Source organism: Pempheris klunzingeri, chromosome 1 (assembly GCF_042242105.1).
Source record: "Pempheris klunzingeri isolate RE-2024b chromosome 1, fPemKlu1.hap1, whole genome shotgun sequence".
Classification (NCBI taxonomy): Eukaryota; Metazoa; Chordata; class Actinopteri; order Acropomatiformes; family Pempheridae; genus Pempheris; species Pempheris klunzingeri.
Genome location: NC_092012.1, coordinates 32,694,186 through 32,721,309, shown reverse-complemented (window position 1 = coordinate 32,721,309; position 27,124 = coordinate 32,694,186). Strand labels below are relative to the sequence as shown.

Below are 27,124 nucleotides of genomic sequence, written 5' to 3'. Positions count from 1 at the left end.
GTCATCTTTTATACCTTTAGGAACACTTACCTCACCATGTGGTTTCCCTCAGTAGCAAGGCCCAAAGAGGTCTTGCCCTAACATGGAGGGATGTATAGAAATTGTCCCTCTTGGGAAGTCACCACATCCTTATATGGTACTATCACTCTTAGGAAATCATCCTGCAGCACCCTGACCGTATATGTTAACACATACCATGCATCCTGTCTGACTCTCTTACCTAAACATTCACAGAGAAGACACACACATACATATAACATAGCAGATACCACATAACATATCAGATACCACAAAATCAAACTGCAGTATTTGCAGCTATTTAATTTCAGTTTAGTATATTTGGAACAAAACATTTATCATCACATTGATCTCCATATTTAAAGACTCGTACTGGTTTGACAGCTGAGGAGGTTGAACTTTAAAAATGTCACTGATTCTGTTTATGCTCACAAAATGTGAACCAGCACCACGTGTGAAGCGGTGAAACGGTGTCTGTGTTTCGTCTTGTGTGCGCAGAACGCCCTGCAGTTCATCAAACAGTGCTGGAAGATGCCGGGACGTCCCCTCTTCCTGGTTCTCATCCGTGAGGATAACATCAAGTAATATACACACTCCATAATAGCAGTTTTATCTTTTTTTTTTTTTGTTTTTTGTCTTCCTGTCACCTGATAGCGCTCTCATAGCGTTCTTACTCCCCCTATCTCTCCATACATCACCCTTTATCTCCCCTCTCCAGCCTGATACTGGCTCAAGCTTGCAACATGTCTTGACAGTCACGATTCAGTTTGTTTCATTTTTGCTATCCACTATTTCTCTCTCTCTCTCTCTCTCTCTCTCTCTCTCTCCCTCTCCCTCTCTCCCTTCTCTTCCCTTCTAGGTGTGCTATCTATCTTTATAGCAGGAAGGTGCAACTGTATTTGCTTGCTGATAGGGTGATAATGTTCCTCATTTGTATCACTATAGCCTGGCTGGTGGGCTGATTACAGGAGTATTGACTGTTATCCAAGAGGGCATATGTTAAATGTGCTTCAAACGCTCAAACAGCTACACTGCAGCATCTGGAATGAGTCAGTGGGTTCTCATAGAGGAATAGGCGTTAGTTAGCTATTGATCGGGATGATGACTCGTATAAAAGTTGACAGCAGACACAATAAAGGGTGAAATGTGCTGATTTATTGTGAAAAATTTCAGCTGTAATGATTTTATACTGACGTTATTACCTGCGTTACAATAATAGTTAAATCAAAATGTTTTCATTGGGCCGATTCACTCACTGAAAACGATCCATCACTTTAACCTGTGTGTCACCAGGGGGAGCCGCTTCAACCCGGTCTTGGACATGTTGGCCTCGTTCAAGAAAGGCAACATCGGAGGGGTCAAAGTTCACGTCGACAGGCTTCAGGTTTGTGGATCCAGTTGAAACAGACTTTGTCGTTCTTGTATTGATTCTCTCATGTGAATCAATCCATATTTTAGGGAGGCAAATGTAATGCCCTTAATTGATTATTGGACTTGTTAACAATCAATTTAGTTAAGCGTTAAAAAATTGAACAACACAAAGTGGGTGTTTTCCAAATATACAGCATTTTTTTTTAAATACTAGTTTGGCCCATACACTTCAGTTTTATTGATTTTATTTATGATAGTAAGCAAACCTCAGCTATGTGATAGGGGTGGTCCAAGTGCTGCTTATTCAGTTTACCAGTCGTCCAGCAGCTGAAAACACCTGCTTAGGAAGGACAGATGTATCAAGGTGGCACAAATATTGTAGAGGCAACTTGATCAGCTCAGGAGGTCCTGTAATATTTCCTTTTCACCATTAAATCAGATTTTAATTGATAGCATTTATAACAGTCATTTAGTGTTAATTAGTTGTCAGTTAGTTGACGTATCTATTTCGTCTACGTGTTTTGAATAGTGATTCCTGCTCATCATCTTAGAGATCCTTCTTCTACGGCATCAACGTTACTGTTCCCGTTATACTTTTGACTGTTTGCATATTGTTTCGTAAAAGTTCCTGTCAGGTGGAAAGTATGCCACCTGCTCGTTTCCAACATATATTACAGCCATATCTGAAAATAAACAACGGCTTAATATTACAAATGTTTCAATACATTTTGTTGCAGGGCTTCATCTCTTTCTTTGGGATAAGCGCAAACGTTTTCCAGCCGTTAATCTGAAGTCCCTCCTTATTTCAACAGTGTTTATCTGTGTTTTGACCTTGGTACTGTCAGATTCAATTTGGGGGACAAACTGTTTTGTTTGCACAGGAAAGGTGACACGGAATTGAGCCTGAATGTTTTTAGAATGGAGAACTATTGGGTTGAAGCTTTTTGTGGCTTGTTAAATATGCATTGGAATGACTTAAGGGAAGCACACAACGGATTAAATGGTGAATTAATAGATTAGAGGTTGATCCCTCCAATGTATCTTTCGGCCTGCTGAAAACACTTGTAGAGAAACCCGAATGGACACTCTGTGCCAGCATACATCAACGAAACCATTTACATTTGTGGCTGTGACTGCATTACTGTATTGTACAGACGCTTTGAAACCAACCTACAGAACCCACAGTCGAGCAGTATTACTATCAGACAGGGCGCCGGGGTCAGTGTGTCCTCAGAAAACATTGCAGTGCCCCCTAAAAGCTTTCTGGAGTGGAAGAAAGAAATGTAAATGAGTGATGAATCACATCTAAAACCAAAGGACCGCAAAAATAAATGAAAGGACATTCCCCATTGCTCTCTCAAGCCAGCGCATACGTCGTGAAAATATGACACCGAATTTTTTTTAAAGCTGCTATAAAAAGCTCGCCTTCATATTCAGTTCATCTTTGGTGTGCTGGTGTGGTTGATCCCACTTGGCTGTCAGTGATTATCATGCGAGTCCCATCCTGCACTGCCAACATTCAACACTCCAAGATATGAATTTCACCTGTATTCATGCATGACTGCGCTGTAACTCATTTGAACAGCGTTCATGAATTCACAATTAACCGTAAGAAGCTTCCTGCAGATAATAACTTTTTGAATTTGATTTTGAACACAATCAGCCTTCATGAAGGCAAAAAGAAGAATAAAGCCAAGGGAAAGCTAGAAATATTTTCACAATGGTAACTTTAACTAAGTGCTTTGTTAAACTTATGACAGGTCTGCCAGGCCTCCCAGTGTGTTTGTGGTGTTTAGCAGAGACTTCCTCATATTTTTCTTTCTCTGCTTTTAAGTTCTTCTTTGCCCCTTCACCTATTTGCTATTCAGTACACAGCTAACTCCTACAGCTTTGAGACACTTCACCTCTTCATCATCTCATTGTTATGGGGAGCAGGGTTGCTCCTCTCCCTATGCCTCTTGTTTTTGTTTTGGAGTTGACTTCAGTTGGAATGGCTAATATCACATTTAGACCACAGGAGCAACCACACTCTTTACTCCTGCACTGCTAAGCTTTTCAAATACTCAAACTTTTACTTTCACCGTGGTAGACACTCACTTGTTACTGCTCCCGTACGCATTTGTAAAAATGTGAAACAGTAAGCTTTCTTCACGCCTTGCTACTCCATGTGTTATTTGTTATGAACTACATTATTCAAACAGTTGTTTTGTACACCGAATCATCCGACAAACCTCCTCTCTGGGATTTAAACAGCTCTATTTTCTCACCTTTTTGTGCTCCTGAATGTGCCTTTAGAATATGAATTCCTCATACATTTCATCTCATATATGTATTTAACGTCTTTTTTTGTCATCAACCTTGTAGACCCTGATATCTGGAGCAGTGGTGGAGCAGCTGGACTTCCTTCGCGTCAACGAGGCCGAGTAAGAGCTTCCTGTAGTCTTTATGCCTGATGCAGATCTGCTGTCTACATACAAATAGCACACATAGTATAACTGTTTGTGTGTGTGTGTGTGTGTGTGTGTGTGTGTGTGCGCGCTCAGGATCCCAGAGTTTAAGAGCTTCGAGGAGCTGGAGATGCCGAAGCACTCCAAGGTGAAAAGACAGATGAGTACGCCCAACGCCTCAGACCTGGAGCAGCAGCCAGAGATCAGTGTGGAGGAGTGGCTGCACAAGTCCACCCATGAGATCATCCAGAAGTTCCATGTGAGTTGATTGTCTTTAGGGGGAGCGGGGAGAGAGGGCCACAGCAAAAGAGCTTTGTGGCCCAGATACCTGGGCTAAAATCTTAGCAGTATTCCCTACACTTGGCCATTTATATTGCAATAAATACATAGTTAGTAGTGTTTGTAAAGGTAAGACAAAGACAAATCATGTCTTTGTCACTGGACTAGTCAGATTGGCAGGTGAAAAGAAGCATCCGACATCTGCAAGATTATTTGCAGCCATCCCCAAGTAAACAGTGCGAGTTAGCAGTGACACGGACTGCAGTCCAGAAAATTCTCATTTTTATTATTGAAAAAGTATCCTTGTTAATCCTAAAATATCTTAGTGATATAATATAAATATATTCAAATGAATCATCAGCCCAAGGCTGCTCACAATCAACAGCTCCTCTCAGTCTTACTTTGCTCAGTGTGTCCAGCCTCTTCACAACGCCCTCAAGTTTCTTTGTCATTTAAATCCGTGTCTAATTTACTTAAGCATGTTAGTGGCCACGGAAGCTACCAAATATAATCACCATTTAACTATATTAACCATATTTTATGGTATATGGGGGGTGCTATCAAACTTATTATTACCACAATTTTAGAACTGCAGTAGACAATTTGGTCCAACAATAATAGTTCCAGTGGGATTTGTTGGTGTTTACTGGGAGTGGAAGATACTGTCACTGTGTATAGAGTGTGCAATAAAGGTATTTGTGTAAGCGTTTGTTGAAACCTGCTGTGTGTGTGTGTGTGTGTGTGTGTGTGTGTGTGTGAGACTAGACTCACCTTCCCATTTGTCTGTGTGTGTATTGTTGCTCAGGACTGCGACTGCTTGGCCAGTCAGGCTCAGCTTGCAGTCGTCCTTCTCAGGAGAGAAGGACCAAACTTCCTTGCCAAAGATGGTAAGCACACTCACAGTTAGAGAGCAACTTAAAGAGCAAGTCTCTAGTTGTACTGAAACACAACAGGAGTGGGTCATAATTAAATACAAAGAATACAAGATCATGTCAGAAGTTTTCCGAACATTATTCTCTGGTCATTTTAAACGTGCTGTGATTCAGTACAGGTCTTTGGGAAGCTGTTTTATCAAAGTTTTAAATGTCTGTCCTGATTTCCTGAGAATAGAGGATACATTTGGATGTGACTGGAGATGTCCTCCTCATGTTTTTTTGATGCCTGAACACAAATACTTGTGTTTCTTGTGATTCCAGAGAACCTGATGGATGAACTGGAGAGAATCTACAGAAGAGCTGGCAGCAGAAAGCTTTGGTCTGATATTCTCACACACACACACACAAACCCACAGTGAATACTCATTAAATTAATACATAAATTATTGCTCTACTGAATAATTAAAATTGATTAAAAGGGCTTGGGAATTTTATGTTTGGAAATTGTGTAAGACATTAAAATTTAGCCTCCTGTGTTTTTGTTGAGGTCCCCTGAAACAAATGTCTTGTCCCCGTAGTTGTTGTGTCTCACAAAATCTTTTTCCTTGTTGACACTTTAAAATAACTGTTATTTAATCTGGCTGAACTGTAGGCTGGCAGTGCGCCACGCTGCTGCCATTATCAAGAAGTTTGCCAGCTCTATAGCTCCTCACATCACCACAATACTGGTGCATGGGAAACAGGTAATGTTCAGGCAGGGGTGAGCTGAAGGCTCTGCATGTTTACTCCCAGTTGGCTGGTTAGCTAGCTGTCTACTTTAGCCATGTGAGGTCCAGTCAGTCCCACTTTGGCCGTCCCGGCTCGTCCAAGTTAGCCGCCGCCTCGGCTCAGTCGCGTACAGGAGCTTGTTGTCAATGTTTGCTTTGTCTCCATTAACCGTCACAGAGGCTGGACCTCTTTTCTGCTGTTGTGTCCCTCTGCAGCATCACCCACTGCAATAAGGCTGGCTGTATACTCCAAATGAAATAGAATTTGGCAATCGGATACGGTGTTGTACGTGTCTTCACACTTACTTTAACTCCAGGTCTGTTTCTTCAAAGGCATCTGGGCCGGATGCAGGAGCTTGATAGTTGCTGTAGAAGCAGACACTACTTGTAAATTCACCATAACAAAGAGTAAATATGAAGTAAGACTAATAGATATGTTAATTCTATAAACATAAGTAAGATATAGTTCTGACCTTTGATCATAAAGCTGCTAAAATCCTATTTTGTTTGTGATATACTGCTGACCTTGCTTTCGAAGAATTGACCAAATACCGTAGATGCTGTTTTATTAATTAATAGGATTTTAACATAGAGAAGTGATTATGCCTTAGAGGCTGCTTTCCAACTTGCTGGGAAATAGCATCAATACTCAGTTCATTTACTTTCTCATTTACCTAACATGGGCCAGGAAGTGAAGCTTGAAATAGGTTCCCCAACAAAGCATCGGTAGATTGACACCACATCATGCCTTCTAAACATGAAGGCTTTGTACTTAAAGTGTGTTTTCGTATTTCCGCAGGTTTAAGCACTGAATAACTCACACACACACACACACACACACAGCAAGAACTGTTCTCAGCATACAATAAGAAGAGCTGATTGTATTCATGACACCATTAATGAAATTATTTTATTTGTTCACTGCTTCTGTGAGGATGGCTTCAACTCCATGTGTGTGTCTATAGCAACCCTGGCACTGGGCTACTATGTGAAGACAACCACGTTTTTTTGTGTGCTGATTTTCCCCTCATAGGATTCCTGCAGGCAAGAGGAGGCAGTTTCAAGGCTGCAGTGACTCTTGTGAATAATGAAATGAGAAATTAGTGAACATTAAAATATTTTCTGGGAAGCCAACCTTTTTTAATTAGGACTGGGACCAACACATTATGCTATTTCTTATATGATTTGAAAATGACACATTTAATTTTAAAGATTAATTATTTGTGGGGTTCACTTTCAGTTTCATTCTGATGTTTTGATGGTTTTACTATGATAAGAAAAGGAAGCAATTAGCAGTGATGACTGAGGATACATTCTTGCCTTTTTATCATGATAGTGGAATCTGTATGCGTTTCTAGTAATGCTGAGTCAAACATATGTGTATTGGTGCCTCATTTGGCCACGGCACACACTATATATTCTCCACCTATTCCCTATCATAAGGCAATTCACTGAATTTGATTTCTAGCTGAATATTAGATCTTAGTCTTGCACTAAAAATGAACAAAAAGATGTAGCTACTTAAAGTCCTAGCTGTTAATTGTTATCTGTCATGATATCAAGACTGTTCTTGTGTCTTTTCGCCCACTAGGTCTGTTGTCCGTCTTGCCGCCAGTCTCTTAACTAAGCTGGTGGACAGCCTTGCCCCCAGTATTACTAGTGTTTTAGTGCACGGCAAGCAGGTAAGTGGACACACAGGCAGCAGGGCCTGAGTAGTCTACCTTAACTATTACCTATGTACAAATAAGTTTGGGGTCTTTCCGGGGACATGTCAGCCATTGGTTTTAATGTTCACTGATTGAAAGAAATGAAATTGGAAATATATGATCATAAGCTCCTCATGCTGTCATCCTATGGGACTAGCTGCATGCTCATACTCCCCATCACAGCTCCCCTCCATTGTGTGTGTATCTAAGCCGTAGTTATAGCCGCCAGTGTAACCAGCACAGAATCCTAATACACACCGTGTCCACATGTCTAGACACACCCCATGTGCCGATTGATATATCGTGACCCGGGGATTTGTGGGTGCCACTCCCTCACGCTGGATGAGTTTTGGTCGGTGCATCATTTCCTGTCAAGTGTTATTTAGAGATTAGCCTCCTCTTGAGAGTGTCAGTTATCTCGCCTCATTTTTACCCTTCTGAGCAGTTTTAGGCGTTTCATTATGCTGAAGTAGCTCAAGGTGTGAATCTGCATATAGATTGCAGACTGGAGGGAAAACACCCCTCTCAACATGATTGGAAAAGCTGATTTAAGATTTGAGTCGGCCGTGTTCCTCTGCTTACAATAACAGCTCAGTTGAGAGAAATAAGAAGCGCCACCCCATTTAAGGCACTTCTGACTCAAGTTTTGATTATATTTCTCGTCGGTGTTAAAATTCAACAATGTATTCCCCTTCAATTCAAAGCTGGTCATCTTCAGACATTTCCAGCTCCAGGCTGCTCTCAGTTAAAATTCGTTTCGATGTAAAGATGAATGATGCATCTTCAAAGTGGCCAGTTTCATCAGCGGGAGGCAAAGGCAAGGATGAAAGTGTCTCCTCATCAGGAAGATTGTTGAGGTGTAATTTTTATGGAATGGCTTTCAGAGGAAACAAAATCCCAAAGAGTAATCTTCAGATCTGCAATTTTTTTATACTCACTTTAATGTGGCTGTGGGAGAGGAGGCCAATTTTAGAGTGATAGAACAAAGATACTTGTGGGAATTGCACCTTTGAGGGAGGACTATGTGCACATGCCAGTCTACACATGTGCACACTTTTCACACACGTGCACCCGCAATTTATATTATACAATACAATCCTTTGGTGTGTGTTCTTTCTCCTGTGTGTGTGTGTGTGTGCATGTGTGCTAATGCTTGTGGTTACCAGGTGACCCTGGGCCTGTTCGGGCAAGAGGAGGAGGTGATCTCCAACCCGCTGTCGCCAGGTGTGATCCAGGGCATCATCTACAGCAAGTGCTCCCCTCAGGGTGGGGAGCGGGAGGCCGTTCTTCAGCAGGAGCTGGTCATCCATATCGGATGGATTATCTCCAACAACCCGGAGCTGTTCAGCGGCATGCTCAAGATCAGAGTCGGGTAGGAGAGAATACAAGTTCAGGATGGCTACAGTGGTGTCCTGAGAGCTCTTGTGCTGTCATTCAAGCGAGATAGCCTCATGTAGTACGGACCCTTTGTGGTTATTCTCCTAAAAGCCACTCAACAAATATGAAGACATCAATAAATATTTCCATCAGTTCATGCTGCACTTGATTTTCTCATGTTAGCCTTAAACATTCTTGCTTTGAAATATCAGTTTCCACACTAATGATACCTTAGAGTTCAAGTTGTTTTTCTGAAGTGGCTTTTTGCTCCACATGGACCGCACTGCTGCTGTCTTGGAAGTTGACGTATTTTATTTTATGGATAAACAACTTTGTCTAGGCGTGAGGTTTGATACCTCAAAATCCTGTTCCATCAGCCCAGTCAGACAAACAAGTTGTTTTTGTTTTCAGTGTTTGCTTCAGTTTCTTTTCGGTCTTTTGACTGTAAATAAACTTGACACCATGAATCAAGCTGTAAAGGGTTCGGCTCTGAGGGTGTTAACAGCGTTTGTGTGCCGTGGAAATCCAGATGGATTGTCCAGGCCATGAAACACGAGCTGAAGATCCGGGCGGGAGACATGCCACCCCAGGACATCTACCAGCTCTCCCCCAGCGACATCAAGCAGCTCCTGCTGGATGTCCTGCAGCCACAACACACGGGCAGGTACCCAAACACACATTAGCACTATCAAGAACATTAATATCCCTTTCAACTCACAAAGCTGCCTTTGAAGACGCCGTGTCTTTATCCTAATACTTTTGCTTGTATTATCTTTTTAGTTTTAATTATTTTACCGTCTGTCTTGTCTGCATCCATATCTTATCATCTCTGTTGCTGCTGCTGCTGCAACCCAATTTCCCCATGGGAATCATTTAAGTTTTATCTAATCTCATCTAATCTAATACACATTGACTCATGGACAATTTCCTCTAGTACAACCGCTATCAGCGTTACATTTCCCCAGTGTTTAAAACTCACTTCAGCAGTCTCACTCTGGGTTCGGTTCAGGTCTTGGCTGAACAGGCGGCAGATCGATGGCTCTCTGAACAGGACACCTCTGGGCTTTTATGATCGTGTGTGGCAGATCCTGGAGAGGACCCCCAACGGGATTGTGGTGGCTGAGACTCACCTCCCACAGGTACCTGCACCCCCTGACACTGCCGCAGGATAGACACTCTGACTGATGATGGTAAAATGTGACAATGTGCGATTTGTCACAGTGTCACAATACACAGTGTGACATTTAACCAGCAGTTAAGCTGTGTAATGTGTACGCACACAGGAATTCAGGTTGCCTCAAAGCACTGTTTGTTATTGGCAAGTGCCATGTGCCAAATACTTCAATTCCAGTAAGAATGAACAAAAAATGAATTGAATTACTGTGAAAATGAACTTGTTTTCTCAGCTTAGTTTGACTTTTTATCCTAATCTGTTTGGAAAGAGAAGGTCGGCACAAAAACAGACGTGTACTGTAGGTACCCACGGACTGTTTATGTTGGTACCATGATAGGGGGGGTGTTAGTCCACAAGCAGGAGGGAGATCGACGCTTAAATCAGGACAAAATAGTTAAAATGATGAATTGTGAATGTTTTTTTTTTTTTCTTACTGTCTCTCTGTAGCAACCTACTCTCTCTGACATGACCATGTATGAGATGAACTTCTCCCTGCTGGTGGAGGACACGCTGAAGAACATTGTCCTGCCTGAGTACAGACAAATCATAGTCGAGGTAAGCATGGTAGAGGAACAGAATGAAAATACATGAAGCTGATTAAAATTAGATATGTATGGATTTTTGATATTCCTTGTGGTTATGTTTAATTCAGGTTTAGACCTTTAAAAAAAAAAGGATATAGCCTTGTGTGTTGCTGTTATTATGTTTTTAGTTTCTGACAGCTTTGCCCTGTCTCCACTGTGTGAGCAGCTGCTGATGGTGGTGTCCATAGTGCTGGAGAGAAACCTGGAGCTGGAGTTCAGCGACAAGGTGGATCTGGACGGTTTGGTGAAGGAAGCCTTTAATGATTTCCAGAGGGATCGCAGCCGCTTTGAAGGCACTGAGAAACAGGTAGAGTGGCTTCCGTCAAGGCCGCCAGGTTAACTGATATTAGAACATTTTAGCATTTGAATGTGACCCGAGTGTCCTCCACTAAATTATCTCATCACCTTTCTAAATTAATATACTCCCTAACTTAGAGATTATGCTCTAGCCATACGCTAATAATTTAACTAAGGTTAGTTTAATTAAATGGTGTTAAAGAGCCTCATAGAAACAGATTGCCATTGTCCAATTCAGTAGAGCTTTATTATGTGTGTATGCGTAAGATATAATCCTGTTAGGAGGTGAAAACGCATCTCATAATCGTATCAAAGATGATTTTTTCATCCGTGCCTCTGCCAGGATAACATGGAGGCATTCTACAACACGCCACCAGTGGGAAAGAGAGGCACCTCCAGCTACCTCACCAAGGCTGTTATGATCCAGCTGCTGCAAGGGGACGTTAAGCCCTGCAAGGACGACCCGTGCTCTGTTAGCTAGATTTACTGCGATTTGACCCGTAGTCCCAGCCTGCTGCAGTCTAGTCATCACATGGTCCGGTAAAAGAATACAGAGTATCCATCACATATATTCAAATGATATGGTTAAAATACTGTTAGCATTCATTTGAAGAACTACTCACAATATCACCAGGGCCTTGTTTCTTTTACCACTACACATGTCTGTTTTGTCAGAATTCCGTATTACATCTTTGCTGTGTATTCAAATTAAGATTTAACAGAGTTTTCTTGAATTGCTCTAGTTATTTATTACCAGTGGTGGTGGCTGGGCATGTCAAATGGCACATAAGTTGCCAACGTTGCCACATAACTGGGTGGCTCTTCTGTTACCCTTTACCAGGACCCCATAGATGAACAGATCTGCACTCTGTTCCAGGTTTGTAGGATACATTCACCGGTTGTGCATAAATCAGGAGCACCTAGAACTTTGCTTCACCTCCACACATCTTTTTGTTGCAACTTCAGTCTCCCAACTGTCCCAATAGTGTCATTAATTATGTCAAAATGCCACCTAGCCAACTATTCATCGTTGTCTTGTCTTTTCTCAGATAAAAAATATTTCCATAAAAATCATCAGAATAAAAACTAATTGAAGGGAAGAATCAAACAATGCTTTTGGGTTAGCTTATCTTAGCTTGACAGAAACATGAAAAGGGAAACTGCTAGCCTGGCTCTGTCCCAAGGTGATAGTATAAGGTATAAGATAATGTAGCATACAGACATGAGAGTGGTAATCTTATCATCGAATTCTGTGTAAGAAAGCAAACCCAAACTGTTTCTAATCCAATGTAAATGTCATGTATACTGGCTATCAGGTGTCAGGTTAAAAATAATGCCGCTTTGAACTCTGCTGAATGAGTCTCCGATGTAACCGTTCTCACCAGCAGTAACCTATAGCTGTTACACAGCAATTAGTCAGTACAAGGTCACGTTGTTTTTTGAAAGATGTGGTTCTCAGATTGGTGCATTTGGCTCCATAGGGTATTAAAAATACATCATATCAGCAGACAAAGCGTTTATGTTCATGAAATTGCATCTTGATGTGGTTCCCGTCATCTGAATTATTATTTAGTCTTTGGCATCAGAAGGTTTGAGAGCCTCTACACAAAATAATATATGAGGATTTTATAGTGAATAAACAATACATAGACCTACACAGCTGGGTGTTTGTTGTACTGTGTTGATATTCTCTTCTTTCGCTCTCTTTGTCCTCTTACCTCTATGCATGTGCAGTCTGCTGCATGAGAATACGTACAGTTTGCCATAACCATTGTAACGGTCTGTCTGAATGTTAGAGGCGGCAAAATGGAGTTTCTGAGAGGCCTGTATTGCACAGTAGGGCTCTGCATGACAATGACTGCTGCTCATCTGAAGTCCAGGGACTGAAGGCCCTTTAGAAAACGCTGTTTTGTTGAAAGTGGGCAACCGAAAAACCTGCTGTCATTCTTGGGTGGAAACGATAAAAGACTCACTTTGACTTCTTTTAAAGCGCGCCTCTCTGAATATGGTCGCTGTGATGAATCCACCCAACCTTGTCACTGTGTGTCGGTGTGTCGGTGTGTCGGTGTGTCGGTGTGCTGTTTACTGTTGTTGTTCAAAGGAAGTATTTTTAACTCAAAACTGTAGTTTCAGAAAATAAAGTTATGGTAGAAACTATAAACATTTCCCTTCGTGTCAGTTTACTGGGGCCCTTATAAACTGTATTTGTGAGTCTGTAAATAATTGCAAACATCTTCCCTTTTATTCTACAGTTACGTGAATATGAAATACAGACATAGAATTACTTCACATGAAGCAAACATCCGCTGGTTCTTGGCTAAAGCTGCAGAAGAAATGGAGCGTGACTGCTACATCCCTGAGGCGTGTGTTTGACATTGTATCGAATCCTACCAGTTACACCCACTTATGTTGCAGGAACCCCTTATCAATCTGCATCTTGCCAATGAGGCTGTGTGTGTCGTCTGCAACAGCGACTAACTGACTGGCACGGAGAGGTGGAGAGGTGGGCGAGAGCCAGAGGAGAAGATAAATGAGCTCTGCCTCACACTCAATGTATTCAAATCAACTTGCATGCTCGTGAGAAGAGATCTTGCCTGTTTGGAAGGAAATTAAGTTTCTCCCAACATTAAGCGAGAGGTCTGGAAAAGGGTTTAAGTTGCTTCTATATAATGTTTTTAGTATATTTCTTCACATTTGTTGCTAATTAGCTATTTGCCCTGGAATGTTTAATAATAGATGATGTTTTCATGTTATTTTGGAGAATAGATATCTCTCTTAAAACACCAGGGACCCCGAGAAGGGAGCTTCATCAATTTTACTCTTAAGGGTAGATTACTACTTCTGAGAAGTACTACTCTGTCAAAACACTGTGCATTGTCCTCTGTGGATCTTGTGGAAATTGCCCTAATGATGTCATCAGAGAGGGGATAACAAAAGGATGTCATTAGTTGCATTATGGGAAATGTGGAATCCAGTGTTTTTGGAGCTTGATCCATAAAGACTAAAAGTTACAATGTTACTGCCTCTGCTGCTGGGATTTTGATGATTATTTTCTGATTCGATCTATGAGTCACCAAACTTTGTGGAAGTGCAATAACAAATCACTCATGCACCTCTTTAATGGGGCTCGGAGGGGGTTGAGTTAAAGATTTTTTAGTACCTATATTTCATTTTGCACTCAAGTGTTCACTCCCAATCTATAAAGGCAAAAAAAAAAACCAACCCAGGGACCAGGGTGTTATTTTCCTTGGTGTAGCATGGTGTTGACGTTTGCATCCTCCACTTTAGGAGTTCATGCCTCACCAGTCCACTAGGATGCAGCAGAGCTCCAGAAATGAAAAGTATAGCACATGAAGTGAGCGGCCAGAGTGGTTCTGTTTTGTCAGGTGGGAGCTGGTACGAGGTCCTGCCGTCTGGCCGAATGAAGAGGAACAAGGGGGCGCTTTAGCAACCAACAGTGCAAAAATCAGGGGCCTTAGTGGCTTTACAACATTTAATGTCAGGACTGTGGAAGATGAAATTGATTAGAACACAAGAGGGAGCTATGCACATGTACTGAAGTGCAAGTGAACAGAGGACAAGATGAGTTCCCTCCTTGAGACCAGAGTGTATGTAGCCAGTGAATCAGCAAAATAAGAGGTTGGTTTGAGGTATTATGGTGATGGATAAATGAACTGCAAATGTGGGAAAGCATTTCTCATACTTGTCGTTATCTCTACGTTATATTTCATTCTCTCTATTTTTGGCTGACACACACATGACTGCGTACTGCAGGCATATTTCTCTGGAGGGGTGTTGACAACATGGAGATAAGCGTTAGGGAGCGTAATCACAGATGACTTACTCATGTGGTGAGCTCTGATTGACTGCTGAACAGGAGGTTTCTCAAATGGCAGTGAACATAGACCTCCCTTGTCTACATCTCTATCACACCTCCTGCTAGAATACAGCAGGACCTCCGCCTCCGCCTCCACCTCCTCCCTTGGTTTTATCTGGGATTGAGATGTGAGTAACTGCCAGGCTGTAGATAAACTGCCATAATAATGTGTTTAGTCTGCAGGCAGTCAACCACTGAGGAATTATACAGCCGATCCACAGGGGGTCACCACATATCATATGTACATCATTCATCGGTTACTTTAAAGAACTTGGTGTGGTTGGTGGTCTTTCTGAAAAAAAACTTTTTTCCGCTCATACAATTTTTAGTCACGGCTCTAATGTTGGCAGTGTTGGTCAGTATGTCCAACACTTTGATCCAGATTGAAATATCTCAACAACTATTGTGTGGTTTTGCTCCTACTTCCAATGAGGATGAATCTCTAGTACCATCATGAGGTTGACATTTTTGGTTTTAAGCAAAATCTCTCACCATTGGATCAATTGTAATGATGTCAGTCATTCATGTTCCCCTCAGGATGAATTGTACCAAGTTTTGGTGACCAGTTCAGTTTCATCCAGGCCCAATTTGCAATTTGTTCAATAGTTACCACCAAATACCTGCAAAGCTGATGATGCTCCCATCAGACTCAGCTGTAATTTGTGTGTAATGCTAATTAGCAAATATTAGCATGCTAACATACAAAAATAAGACGTGATGGTGATCAACATTATACCTGCTAAACATCACAACATTATGAGGATGTTAGCATGAGAAACAGGCTGAGTGCAGCCTCACAGAGCTGCTAGCATGGCTGCAGACTCTAAAGGTTACGTTGGGAAAGACCTCGCTTGTATATCGTGTTTATAGCTGTTCACCTCACTGGAAGGCAGAGTGAAGACCTAGGAAGAGACTAGATGCGATAGTTGTGAACATATGGGGATACATGGGATGCACACTTTCAGACGGTGTCTCCTGCAAGGCGTTCATAGTGTTGCACTACGTTGTACACACTCCTTCAGTTTGGCTGCAGACATTTTTTGTTGCAGTTGCAGCAATCTAAAATGACTCTTAATCCCTGAAAATGCTGATGGAAAAGCAGTTTATCTCAGCAGCCAAAGACCACATTGCGTTAATATGTGCAAATAAAGAGCAGCTCGTCCTCTTAAAGGCAGCGGGACAGCAGTGCATTGTGGTTCTGTGAGACAGTTTGCTTCTGACACATTGGTGCTGCTGTGGCCCCATAACTCAGCATCTGTCACCGAGAGAGCCAAGGTGACACACATCTATCAGCATCTCATATTAGAGATGACAGCAAGCACAGTCACATGCACACAACCACAGACCTTGACCGGTAAGCCATATTGTCTTTAATCATGGCTAAGCTAATGTCCAACATGGGACAATAAAGGTATTTTACATCATAGAGCTACATGAAGCTAAAAGGTTAATGACTGATTTTACCATCAATCCATTAAATTAATTCAAAACATTTGTGGCAGTGCAGAGAGGGCTGATGGTTTTATTGAGTGCTGTCATTTCAATCAATTGACGCATTACCCTGGCATGAAGGAACATTAAGATGTGATGGTGACATGATGGGATAAATAGCAAAGTTTGTGAAGTGATGAGGACCCGTGTGACATATCAGTCAGCCAATCCTAAAACCAGTGGAGTGAGTTAACAGTGTTATGATAACTCTAAAGGCCTTCCATAGTATGAGATTCAAAAATGGAGAAATGTAACTAACTAGAAATACAGTACTGTATGTGGTGCCAGCAGTTGCAATTTGGCCAAGCTGTGGTCTTGCGAGAGTCCAACCTGTGACCAAATGAAAGTGAAATGAAATGGAATTTGCTGTGTGGAGGCACCATCCTCACTACAAACACTCTGTGTGTTTTGGGACTCCTTAACAAACAATCTTGGCAGCGATTTTGGGCACGAATCCATTGCTTAATTAAAATGAAACAAGCTGAGTAGCACTTTGAAACTTATCATCCATTTTTTTTTTTGCAAAGATGCTGACCAAAATAAAGTGTGGGCAATTGTATCAAATGTGCTTTCACAGTTGCCAAGAATTCCCAACATGCAGGTTATGCTGAGAAGTCACTACACAAATAACAGCTCTGCCTCATACATTTAATTCTCTCCCATAAAAAACACAAACACTGATGACAAGTAGCTCATTCACTGTAACACATGCACTCCACCTTATCAGTGGTGGCAATGATGATTATAATGATGATGGACACACATCATCTCTTGCACTGCTAAATACTAAAGAAGTCCTCAAAAAGGCCCACACATGTCCTTCATGACTACTTTTAGATGGCCTTTAAAGCAGAGTTAAAAGTGATGGCATGAATTGATAAATGCATAAATTTTTCGAGACATGAATCTGAGAGGAAGCACGAGGTGATAGATGATGACATGTATTCTTATTGTGCATATACAGAAGTGTGTGTAGAAAAAGGATAACATTCAAGCATAGAAAAGACTCCAGTTTACTTTGAAATATAGATTGATAAATGTACATTTTTGTTCTGTATGCCATGTACTCAGTACCAACAACAAATGTCCAGGAAGATCCACATAGAGCTGAAGATAGATAAGCAAGTGCAAACGTATAGTTATTAATTATTATTATAGGGAACAAGACTAAGATTCTACAGCCAAGCTAAATGTGCTTTGAGCTAAGCTGTCAACATGCTAACATGCTGTAATGTACGGTGTCTACCATCTGTACATTTGCTAAGTAGCACTAAACACAAAGTACATTTGAGGCTGATGGATTCATTTGGATTCAGCAAATGCAGTAGGATTAATCCTCAGGGTATCATGACTGTCAGTGCAACATTTCACTGCAATCCATCCGATAGTAGTGGAGATATTTCAAAGCGGTGCTCTAATTCACCAAACAACATTGCCAACAGCAGACCTGCTGATTCCACAACAAAAATACAATCAAAACAATTTAATTTGTCCAGATTTAAAATTATGACAGCGGATCTTAGATTTTATAACATTTCAGTAAAATGAGGGATCTGGAATCATCTTTGGGATTTGGAACCATGTTCCATTTTAAGAAAATGTATTGACTGAAAGCATCCTTTAGCAAGATTTATGTGTCCAATTTTACTATTTAATCATCTATTAATATTTAATAGATATTCAGGGGAGTGTGTGAGATTAATGATGGGTAGAGTGAACAGAACATTCACACGCTTCCCAGTGTCCCCTGTCTCTAACTGTAGACAGTTGTAGGTGAGATTAATATGAATATCCCAGCACCACCTTTCAGTCTGGACACTTCTCAGACAAGTGTAACTCCTCTTGGGGAAATGTAATCCTCCGCAGCGCTCAGGGCCGGACCCAAGTGAAGGTTAATGCTTTCTGCACATTGACAGAGGAAGACAGGAGGAGGTGAGGATCGAAGGTGGAGAAAGACAGGGAGGAGGACAAGGAAAAAGAGATGTAGAAGGAATAGAAGTAAGTAAGTAAGAATGTAAGAGAAGGTGTCAGATGTGCTGTATGACAAAGAGATGATGCAGAATGATGGGGTATTTCAAATAGTGGGAGTAGGAAATGAGAAAAGAGAGAGGGGGAGGATGTGAAGGACATTCATGTCCAACCCTCTGTGTTATGTGTGCTCAGCAGCAGCAGTGAGTCCAGACTGAAGATGAAGGGAAATCTGCACGGAGACTGGGGGAAGTACCACAGCCCTCTGACCCTGTCAGGCTGAAACCTCTCACAGCAGGAGGTTGACAGAGAGGAAGAGGGAGTGCGGGACAAGACTGAATTCAAGCCAGACAGAAGCCTGGAAAGAAATCTTACTGAGTCAGGGAGGATGTGGTTAACACACGGGAAACCAACGGTACATTTTACAATGAAGAGAAGTCAAAGAAGCCCTAAAACCTTTGGGGAGGAACCTAATTCTATAGGCTCTGCTTAACATTGGGTAACTATCATAGCATAGCAACAAAAACTACTGTCATGCTATGTGCTGCTGTACCGCTGTGACTGAGGATTACATAACTGGGCAATTATCAACTTAATTAATTAGTCTTTTCTCTATTCCTCTATATAGAAGTCAAGTTACATGGATAGTTAATTTCTTCTGGAAGATTTAAAGGAGGTGTAATGCTTCAGAAACAGGTCAGGGGTCAGTGCTGTGCTACAGAGGCTTTTGGCAGCAATAGCAGGAGTCATTATTACAGGCCTACAGGTGCAGATATGAGTCTGTGAGTTACCTCAGCTTTTTCTTTTTTTCTCTAATAAGATTCTTAAATTGTGCAGAATCTATAATTAACAATCAACCCCATTTACAGCCACAGAAAGCAGCTCCGATAAGCCAAGTAAACACTACCTGCCCAGCACCAAATGACTGACAGAGTGTCTAGTTGGTGAACATAGCGGAGCATCTGGTCGCAAACACCAGATATTTCCCTCAGGAGTTAGTGGAGAACAAAATAGAGCTGAATGGAGAGCGAGTATTAGAGCTGCCAGGCGGTCACAAACACAACTAAAATGAAGGCTAGTGTTGCTCTCTGTCTGCTGGAGGTGCCAACAGGAATCTGTACGCGTAGCAGCTTTATAAAATGTTAATCTGTCAGTGTCGTGTGTCAGCTTGTTACACTCTCTCAAAGTGGCCGTAACAATTAATGCAGTTTCAACTAAATCAAACAGTTGTTTAAAAGCAGATGCAGTTTGCCTTCTACTTTTTTAACATGCAAGCTACATATACAATGCAAACTGTAACCACACGTAGCATAATGTAATGAAGCAAACCTTTGCCATCTGTGTGCATGCTGTATGTGCCACTGACTAGCACAAAAACAATAGGGGAAATATTCTACTCGCAGTGGCAAACAGTTGAGAGAGGGCAGCTGAACTTCCACCTTTTCCAGAGGTGAAAACAGCTGAGCTTGTCCTCTGACCTCGTGGGGTCAAACCAACACATACAGTAAGGCTTCAGAGGACTGGTTGGGAGAGAGCAATGTGGCAACATCAGGTCAAAGTCCAAGTCTTGTCCACTGCAAAGAGAACAGCAAATCCTTTACTCAGTTTCTCAAAAGAAGTGAGAAGTTATACCCGAGATGGGCATAATACCGTAATAAATCTCTGCACTAGATTAAGAGTTATACAATTCATTTTTTTCTGCAGCAGAGTGTGGAGTGCCCTGCAGGCAGAGTTCAGTTCAGTGTGCACACAGCATGAGTGGTTTGAAACAAGGGACCCTGGATGCCCCTGCCTGCCCTGGCTGTGCAGTAAGTCTACCCCATAAATCAGTCTCACCCTGGGGCAGGATGGGCTGTCTGCTGAGCTATTTGTCTTCCCCGGCACCCACAATGAGCATGACGTGCTGCTTCAAACGGCGTCACATCTGCTGGTGTCATGTTGGTGCTTGACCAACACTGTCAACTAATCATAGCTCTTTTACTTTCGCTTCCCTTCTTATCCACATCATCTTTACCTCTGCCTGTCAGTTGAACCATCTGTCTGGACCTGGACAGACCGTCTGTCCTTCTGCTTCACTGTCTGGATCCTGCTGTACCCTATATATTTCTATTCAAGATGAGATGTGATAGCATGTCACTGATCCCTGTGGGGAAATTGAGTCAAGCAGTGGCAAAAGTAACTGTGGGAAAACAGGAAAAGGGGAAGCAAGAGCAATGATAGAATACATAAAACATCAAATACATGGGGCTGGATAATAAAAAGCTAGCCAATGCAATAGCTGTGCCAACTTTTTGACATTTTGTATGCATATACGCACATTTGCACATTTATAAATAACCAAGCATGTGAGAACACAGTCTCTCCTGAGAGAAATGTACCTTTTATTATTCTCATATACAAAAGCTTTCCTGGGTCACATGGATCTGAGGCTCTGAACTTTTAATTCCTTATTTCTCTGACCTCTGGTGTTGCTGGATTAGAATAATATTCTCTGGATGACACCATGCCTACGATATAAGGTGTAAACCAACGTCTCACGTGTTGTGTGTGTTGACCTGACCTGAACTCTGACTCCGATGCCGATGAAGGCAGAGAAAACATCAAGTGATCAATAAATGCATACGTTTAACCATCTTTTTCTATTGGGACGACCTCCTAGCAATACCAAAATAAGCCACAAGATGGGGATAGACAGCAACAAATGAAAAAGAAAGCGACAGGTGTACTAGTTCATAGTTTGGTGTATTGTGTGCTGTCTCATACACTGATACAATAATACAAATGTTGAAAAACATGCATTCCTAAGCAAAAACCAACACAGAAACAGAATAAATGAATAATAAAACATATCTCAGGTTCAGTGATCCTACCTGTTTTATTGATCAGCACAAAGAAATCACCAAAATTGCCTTTTTCCGCTTAAAGCTAAAATACTATGTATTTCCTGTCCACAGCTGATGCAGAGATCGGAGTTGATCATTGTAATGATTTGTTGTCACGTCTATAAATCATTCAGAATGCTGCAGATAGAATTTGAACGAAAACCAGAAAATCTGATTATATAATACAGTTTTAGCTTCAATTCACTGGCTCTCTGTTCATGTCAGATCAGACTCTGAGATGCCTCTCATGACTTAAAAGATTGTAAATGCGTTCTTGCCTTTCCACTGGTCTGATCTCATTATATCCTATATAACAGGGCTCCCGTCTGTCCCAAGAAGTCAGCCTTTTCCTATTGTGCCCCTTTTCTCTGGAATAAGCCACCTTGTGGACAATCAGACTCCAATGAGGCCTTTACATCCAAACTACTTCATCTCAACTTTCAGTTAGAGCTCATCGTTCAATTAGTTTAGGCCTCACACTTGTTTCTATCATCATCACTCCTGCATCTCAAGCCCACTGATTTTTTTTTCTGATCCCACAAGTCACCAGACTCCATTGACAAATCAATAACTTTACCTCACAGAACACGGGAGATGCTACGTTCGATCCAAAACAATATTTGTGTGAAACACAATAAGACAAACAAACTAAGTGATCCAGACAGCTGTAGATCAGCAACTCCCATGTTGTATGAGGTGAAAAGTCAATGGAGCCTTGTAACTTAAAGTGATGATTCCTCTTGCCAGAGAAGTAAAATTATCTGTGGTGTGCCCCAGGATTCAGTCCTCGGCCTCTTACTCTTTAGTTTGTGGATGCTTCCAATAAAGCTTGTCATGCTCAGTTATGGAATATTTTAGTTTCCAGTGTCATACAGATGATGCTCAACTTTCAGATTGATATTGTAAATGTAAACTGTAACACTGAGATGCTGAACCAATAACGTCCTCCTTCTAAATCATAACCACCAGATTTACAGCGGTCAAGACAAATCAAAGATAACCTCCTCATTGTGTTTCAGAATGGAAGTACATTTGTTATTTTCGTAGCAGTTTCAGCTTTGAAGAATGTTGGTAAGCTCGTACTTTTTCTGGGTAATACTGCATTAATCACTAGTCACGTGTCTGGCTGCTTGTGGGGAACTACAAATGGACCACAATTAGAGCATCACACTCAGGTTACTAGGACTGAGAGGAGTGCACATGCAGTTTTCGATACGCAACAGTGCCTTTTCTTTTGATTTGAATAAAGAATATAACATTTGAAAATGGTAAATTACACACGACCAGTTCTGTTCATCAGATGAGAGGCTTCAGCAAGCGGAGGGGATCACAGTTTGTCGGATTTGCCTTCAGTTATAGATAACAGATACTGTTCGCTCTCTAATCTGTTGTTTAATTAGTCAGTCCCCCAAGTGTGTGTGTGTGTGTGTGTGTGTGTGTGTTTTTGCCCATGAGTGGCCGCTGTGACCTTTATTGTGGACAGACAAATAGGGAGCAATGGATTATGGGTGATGACTAAGAATTAATTGCTCTGGTCTGTCAATGTTTGCCAGAGGCCCTTCTGCCCCCTCTTCTCTCAGATGCAACACCTCATGGGAGTGTGTTTCTCACACTGCAAGTTAAGCTCCAGCACTCTGACCTATACTTAGGCCAGACCTAGCTAACAATAACAAATATATGTTTTGGAGCTTGAGGCACATCATATTATGGTGTTTTGTTTTGACCAAAAACACAAACCCCACAAATCTAACCTCAGTCTTGTTTGTACAAGTGTGTCAGCCAAACAATGTCAAGTTCCCGTGAAACAAGGGTGTCATCTTACATTTTTTCCTTAACATACTTATGATACCAGGACTTGCTGGCTCTACACTGAGTTCTACACTGCAGTAGTGATACACAGGTTCAGCATCAGTTTTAGCATAATATCATGTATGAAGTGTTTATTTATTTAGTGTTTATTCATTTATGACCATAGTTATCGAAGGGTCTATTTGATTGCATGTCTACGGCACTTTGTCCATATTTCCAAGTTCACATTTGAGTAGAAAAGTGAAAATGTGTCAGAATGATGTATTTTAAAGCTGTGATTTTCAGTACTTAGATACTTAAAAGGTAGTATTTTAACATCTCGAAGTGGATCCAGGTATAATATTGTAAACTCGCTATTTATATATTGTCCAGTGCTCTGGCAGCAGATGCATTGTGTGTGGAACGGAGGAATTAACTAATTAACACTGTGAAACCAAACTGATGTTTTATTCAGCAAAATGCTTGATAAATGACTAATAAACTCTCTCTTCCCTCTGCAGTGAATACGGGGGATGAGAAAATAAGCCACATTTGCATCTCTTGCTCGCTTGAATGTTTTAAGTACTTTAATTTCCTGGTCCTGTGCACCCTGAGAATTGTCTGCTGCTAATTGGTTCTTTAGAGTGTATCAAAAGCATAGCTGCTGTATGCATGCTCTAATAACAGCTTCATTATACACTGGTTCTTTGCGGCGCACTTTTGTTGGTTTACAAAGCACTGTTTGCCAACAAGGGTGGCCTGGAGGCAGCAGGAATGCTATGAATCACTGATTAAAGAGCCATGTTTCCACTCAGGTTGTACAGCTGCTTGTACACTGCCAACTCTGTGCAGCTTTTGATCAAAACAAAACTACAAAAACGACCATACCATGCAGTTTTCTTTTTTTTCACTGTGGCTTTCAATGAGTTGGAATTAATTTGATCTAATGATCTGTGGCTTTTTGAAACAGTTGTTTCATTTGGTCCATACAATAAATTCCTTTGAAATAATGGTTTGTACAGTTTTAGTAACATGACATTGGTGCATGTCGTCGATAAACTGCCATCTTTAAGGAGATGGATTGTTTTAAATGAAGATTCTCCACACATGCAGTGACTGCAATCTGGACAAAGAATAGTTGTTTTTTAAAAGCATAAACGGAGTGATTTTTGTTTGATTTATGTGCATGCTCATTCATGGACTAAATGTTGTCCATGACCCCTATATGTCCACGCTTAGACTTGAGTGATCAGCATGCATTGTAGGAGTATACAACATACGGCACCACATACAGTATATTTGCATCCCTTGTTATCAGTTGTCTGCTGGTTTTACATACTTTCCAAGCTGTAGCCTACCAACAGTCTGTATTAGCTGTAATGATAAGAGGAGCAGAAATAGTACGAAGGGCAATAAAGGTGTAATAGTTGTCATACCTGTACATGAGTGCCTTCCCCAGGCTGAGCCAGTTGCACATGAATGAAGAAAATATGTTCATATTAATCCTATAAGTTTGTAAAGAGAAACTCTTCTTGCTTTTGTCTCTTGTATCTTATTAAGACCACCTCAGACAATAACACTATATTTTGTTGTTTGCTTGGGACATTCACACCTTGTCAGTTGGTGCCTAGAAAGAGTCGCATTGTGTTTTGTTCTGTCGTGTTTCTGGCGCCGTCTCTGATTTGTAATCCAAGATGAGAACTGTCAGAAAGTGGTTGGCTTTAAATGACTGTTCTCCACTTTGACGGCAGGTAATGGTCCCCGTGTCTGGATTTTGAATGTGCCTGACACATGTTTAGGCAGACACTTAGGCAGATATTTTCTTACACATGTTGCCTGGGGAAAAAAATCACAGCCCCCATCATATGTGGCCAAAGATAAATGTATAAATCTGAGAACAGCCTCGTCAGCATGCTTCCTTGTGACTGACTGAATATATGTTTATCCTGCTTTTGCTCCGATGTTTGTTTAAAAAATGAATATCGTACATATGCACGCATATTGTAATGTCTCCTCTTATGTATGTGTGCTAAACATGTGTAGTACACATCAGCCTGTGTGGTATAGCAGGGTAAATGTTTGAGAAGTGCCTGCATGTGTGTGCCTCTGTGTATTAGAAGATGAAACTTGCTTGGTGCTGGTGTGTGGGAGGATGTGAGCGGACACGCTTGCCAGAGCGCCCTCAGTCTATGTAACCTTTCACTGTTGGCCCTCCACCTTCAGCAGAACTTTTACATAGAATATCTGTTCCACGTTTTCAGGCCAACGACTTTGCAAAGGCTCATTACTGTATCCGCTCTACGCTTAAGAAAATTAGTAAAAGTCCCGGGGCAAGGGATATGAGTCTGGGCGTTAACACTCCCACTGAACAGATTGATTGTTAAAAAACCACACTGTAAAACGGAGTGTAAACAGTCATTACCCCAAGCAATGATTGAGTCATAATTTTCACAGGGATTTGAAGAGATATTAGGTGGAAGTCTGGCATATTTAAAGTCAATCCCTGGTTACAGTGAAAACAAATCTGCAGAAATCTTTAGACTCTGTGTTGCACACACACTCACACACACACACACACACACACACACACACACACACACACACACACACACACACACACACACACACACACACAATGTTCACTCAAGACCCAGCACGCCTTGTTGTATACAGTAATTTAATAAGGGTTGCTGCGGGCGGCAGCTTAGTTGAAAGGAAGAGCGCTGATTTGAAAGAAAATTTCTCGACCTGTTAGATGTAATGTGCTGGTGAGCGTCTTGAGATACACGTTAAACCTGAAATGTGAGCTTATATGCTACACAGACACAAGCTGCTTTATGAGCTTCTTCACTTCCTTACATATAAGATTGTGAATTTAGAGATTAAGTGTTTGAGATCACTGCGGCTACACGAATGGCTGAGAAACAAAAAGTGATCAATTATAGGCTCAGGCCCTGAGCTTTTTGTTTACACCTCTGACCTAAAACCTTTCCCTGTCAAGTATAAAAGTAATGTTCCTGAAATATTAGTGACATTTTCTGCACAGAAACCTACAATATTTGTAAAATCTGTCAATTAAATGTTTCGCTCCAACAAAGGTATTTAATATAATGAGCTCATGAAGTCCAAACTAAGCATGAATATTTCAGAAAACAGATCTATTGGGATCACATACAACCATCTCTAAGGTTTACAAAAAAATGGCCTGAAAAAGTCAAATTAAACAATGAAAAAGTGAAAATATCACAGTGACATCACATTAAACAATGACATCACAGTTGATGTTAACATATGTAGTTTGGTAAATTGGCCTCTGAAACAACTGAAATTGTATTTCTTTATTATTATGTTATTATTATTCATTTTATTTGCATCATTTTTAGTGTGTAATGTCAGTGATTACACACAGTGATTATAAGCTTCCATCTCCACTGTTGTAGGTGTTAAATGAAGGAGGAATAATTGTAGCTGCTGTGGAAGAACCAGTTTATGCTACTAAGCTTTGATTTGGAATTAGTCACTTAAAAGAAATACTATGGCCCATGAAATAAGCAGTAAGAAAATGTGAAGACTCCTGTAGGTAAATTTTTTGACAGCATACATTTTGAGGTGTAACTAATAACTGTTAATGTCATTAATCACACCTGTGCCCTGAGAAAGCATAGTGGCCTGTTGCCTACTGGCATCAGAAATCCATTCAAACTGATTAGGCTGAAAAGCAGAAGATAATATGTCCTGAGTCTTTGTAATAACATTTATAAAATATAAAACCTTTTAAAATAAAATGCAAAACGCATCTTTGGCATGTAAACAAGCATCAGGCCTGCAGTGATGTCATGTCTAGAGCTGTAAGTGTGTGTTAGTTTGCCTCCACGCTGTGAACTCAAAGAAAAAAAGATGGAGAGATTCAGCTGAGCAACAGAATGGCCACTCATTCAGTCCAATCAGGGCGGAAAATTGAGAGACAAGAGACCCCCTTCCCTGCTGGACCTCCACCCAACAACACACACACACACACACATAACTGACCACCCCCACCCGCGCACACACACACACACACACATGCACACTGAGGATGGCTGGCTTCCTGTGGCCCTGGCAGCAGTTAAAAGTGGTCGGTGGGATCAGATGAAACGAGTAAGGCCTCTATTGTAACAGATGACCAGAAGAGCCGTGTCACCACTCTGAAGCTCCCCGCCACTCCGCTCTGGGGTGGGCGGGGC

General features: G+C 41.3%; 1 protein-coding gene across 3 annotated transcripts in view; it reads left to right on the top strand.

The window, feature by feature from the left end:
- Positions 1-13,056, top strand: part of phkb (phosphorylase kinase, beta) — an 86,363-nt gene extending 73,307 nt beyond the window's left edge. For 2 of the 3 annotated variants that reach the window (XM_070831844.1, XM_070831852.1), the window contains 13 exons: positions 517-599; positions 1,312-1,402; positions 3,754-3,812; positions 3,933-4,095; positions 4,921-5,002; positions 5,312-5,369; positions 7,349-7,439; positions 8,630-8,835; positions 9,370-9,504; positions 9,850-9,979; positions 10,462-10,569; positions 10,765-10,905; positions 11,239-13,056. In XM_070831844.1, the coding sequence (XP_070687945.1) occupies positions 517-599; positions 1,312-1,402; positions 3,754-3,812; positions 3,933-4,095; positions 4,921-5,002; positions 5,312-5,369; positions 7,349-7,439; positions 8,630-8,835; positions 9,370-9,504; positions 9,850-9,979; positions 10,462-10,569; positions 10,765-10,905; positions 11,239-11,376 (1,485 nt within the window). In that variant the 3' untranslated portion in view covers positions 11,377-13,056. Of the gene's footprint in view, positions 1-516; positions 600-1,311; positions 1,403-3,753; positions 3,813-3,932; positions 4,096-4,920; positions 5,003-5,311; positions 5,370-5,642; positions 5,734-7,348; positions 7,440-8,629; positions 8,836-9,369; positions 9,505-9,849; positions 9,980-10,461; positions 10,570-10,764; positions 10,906-11,238 lie in introns of all 3 variants that reach the window. The other variant, XM_070831860.1, reaches the window with a different exon arrangement.
- Positions 13,057-27,124: the final 14,068 nt, after the last annotated feature.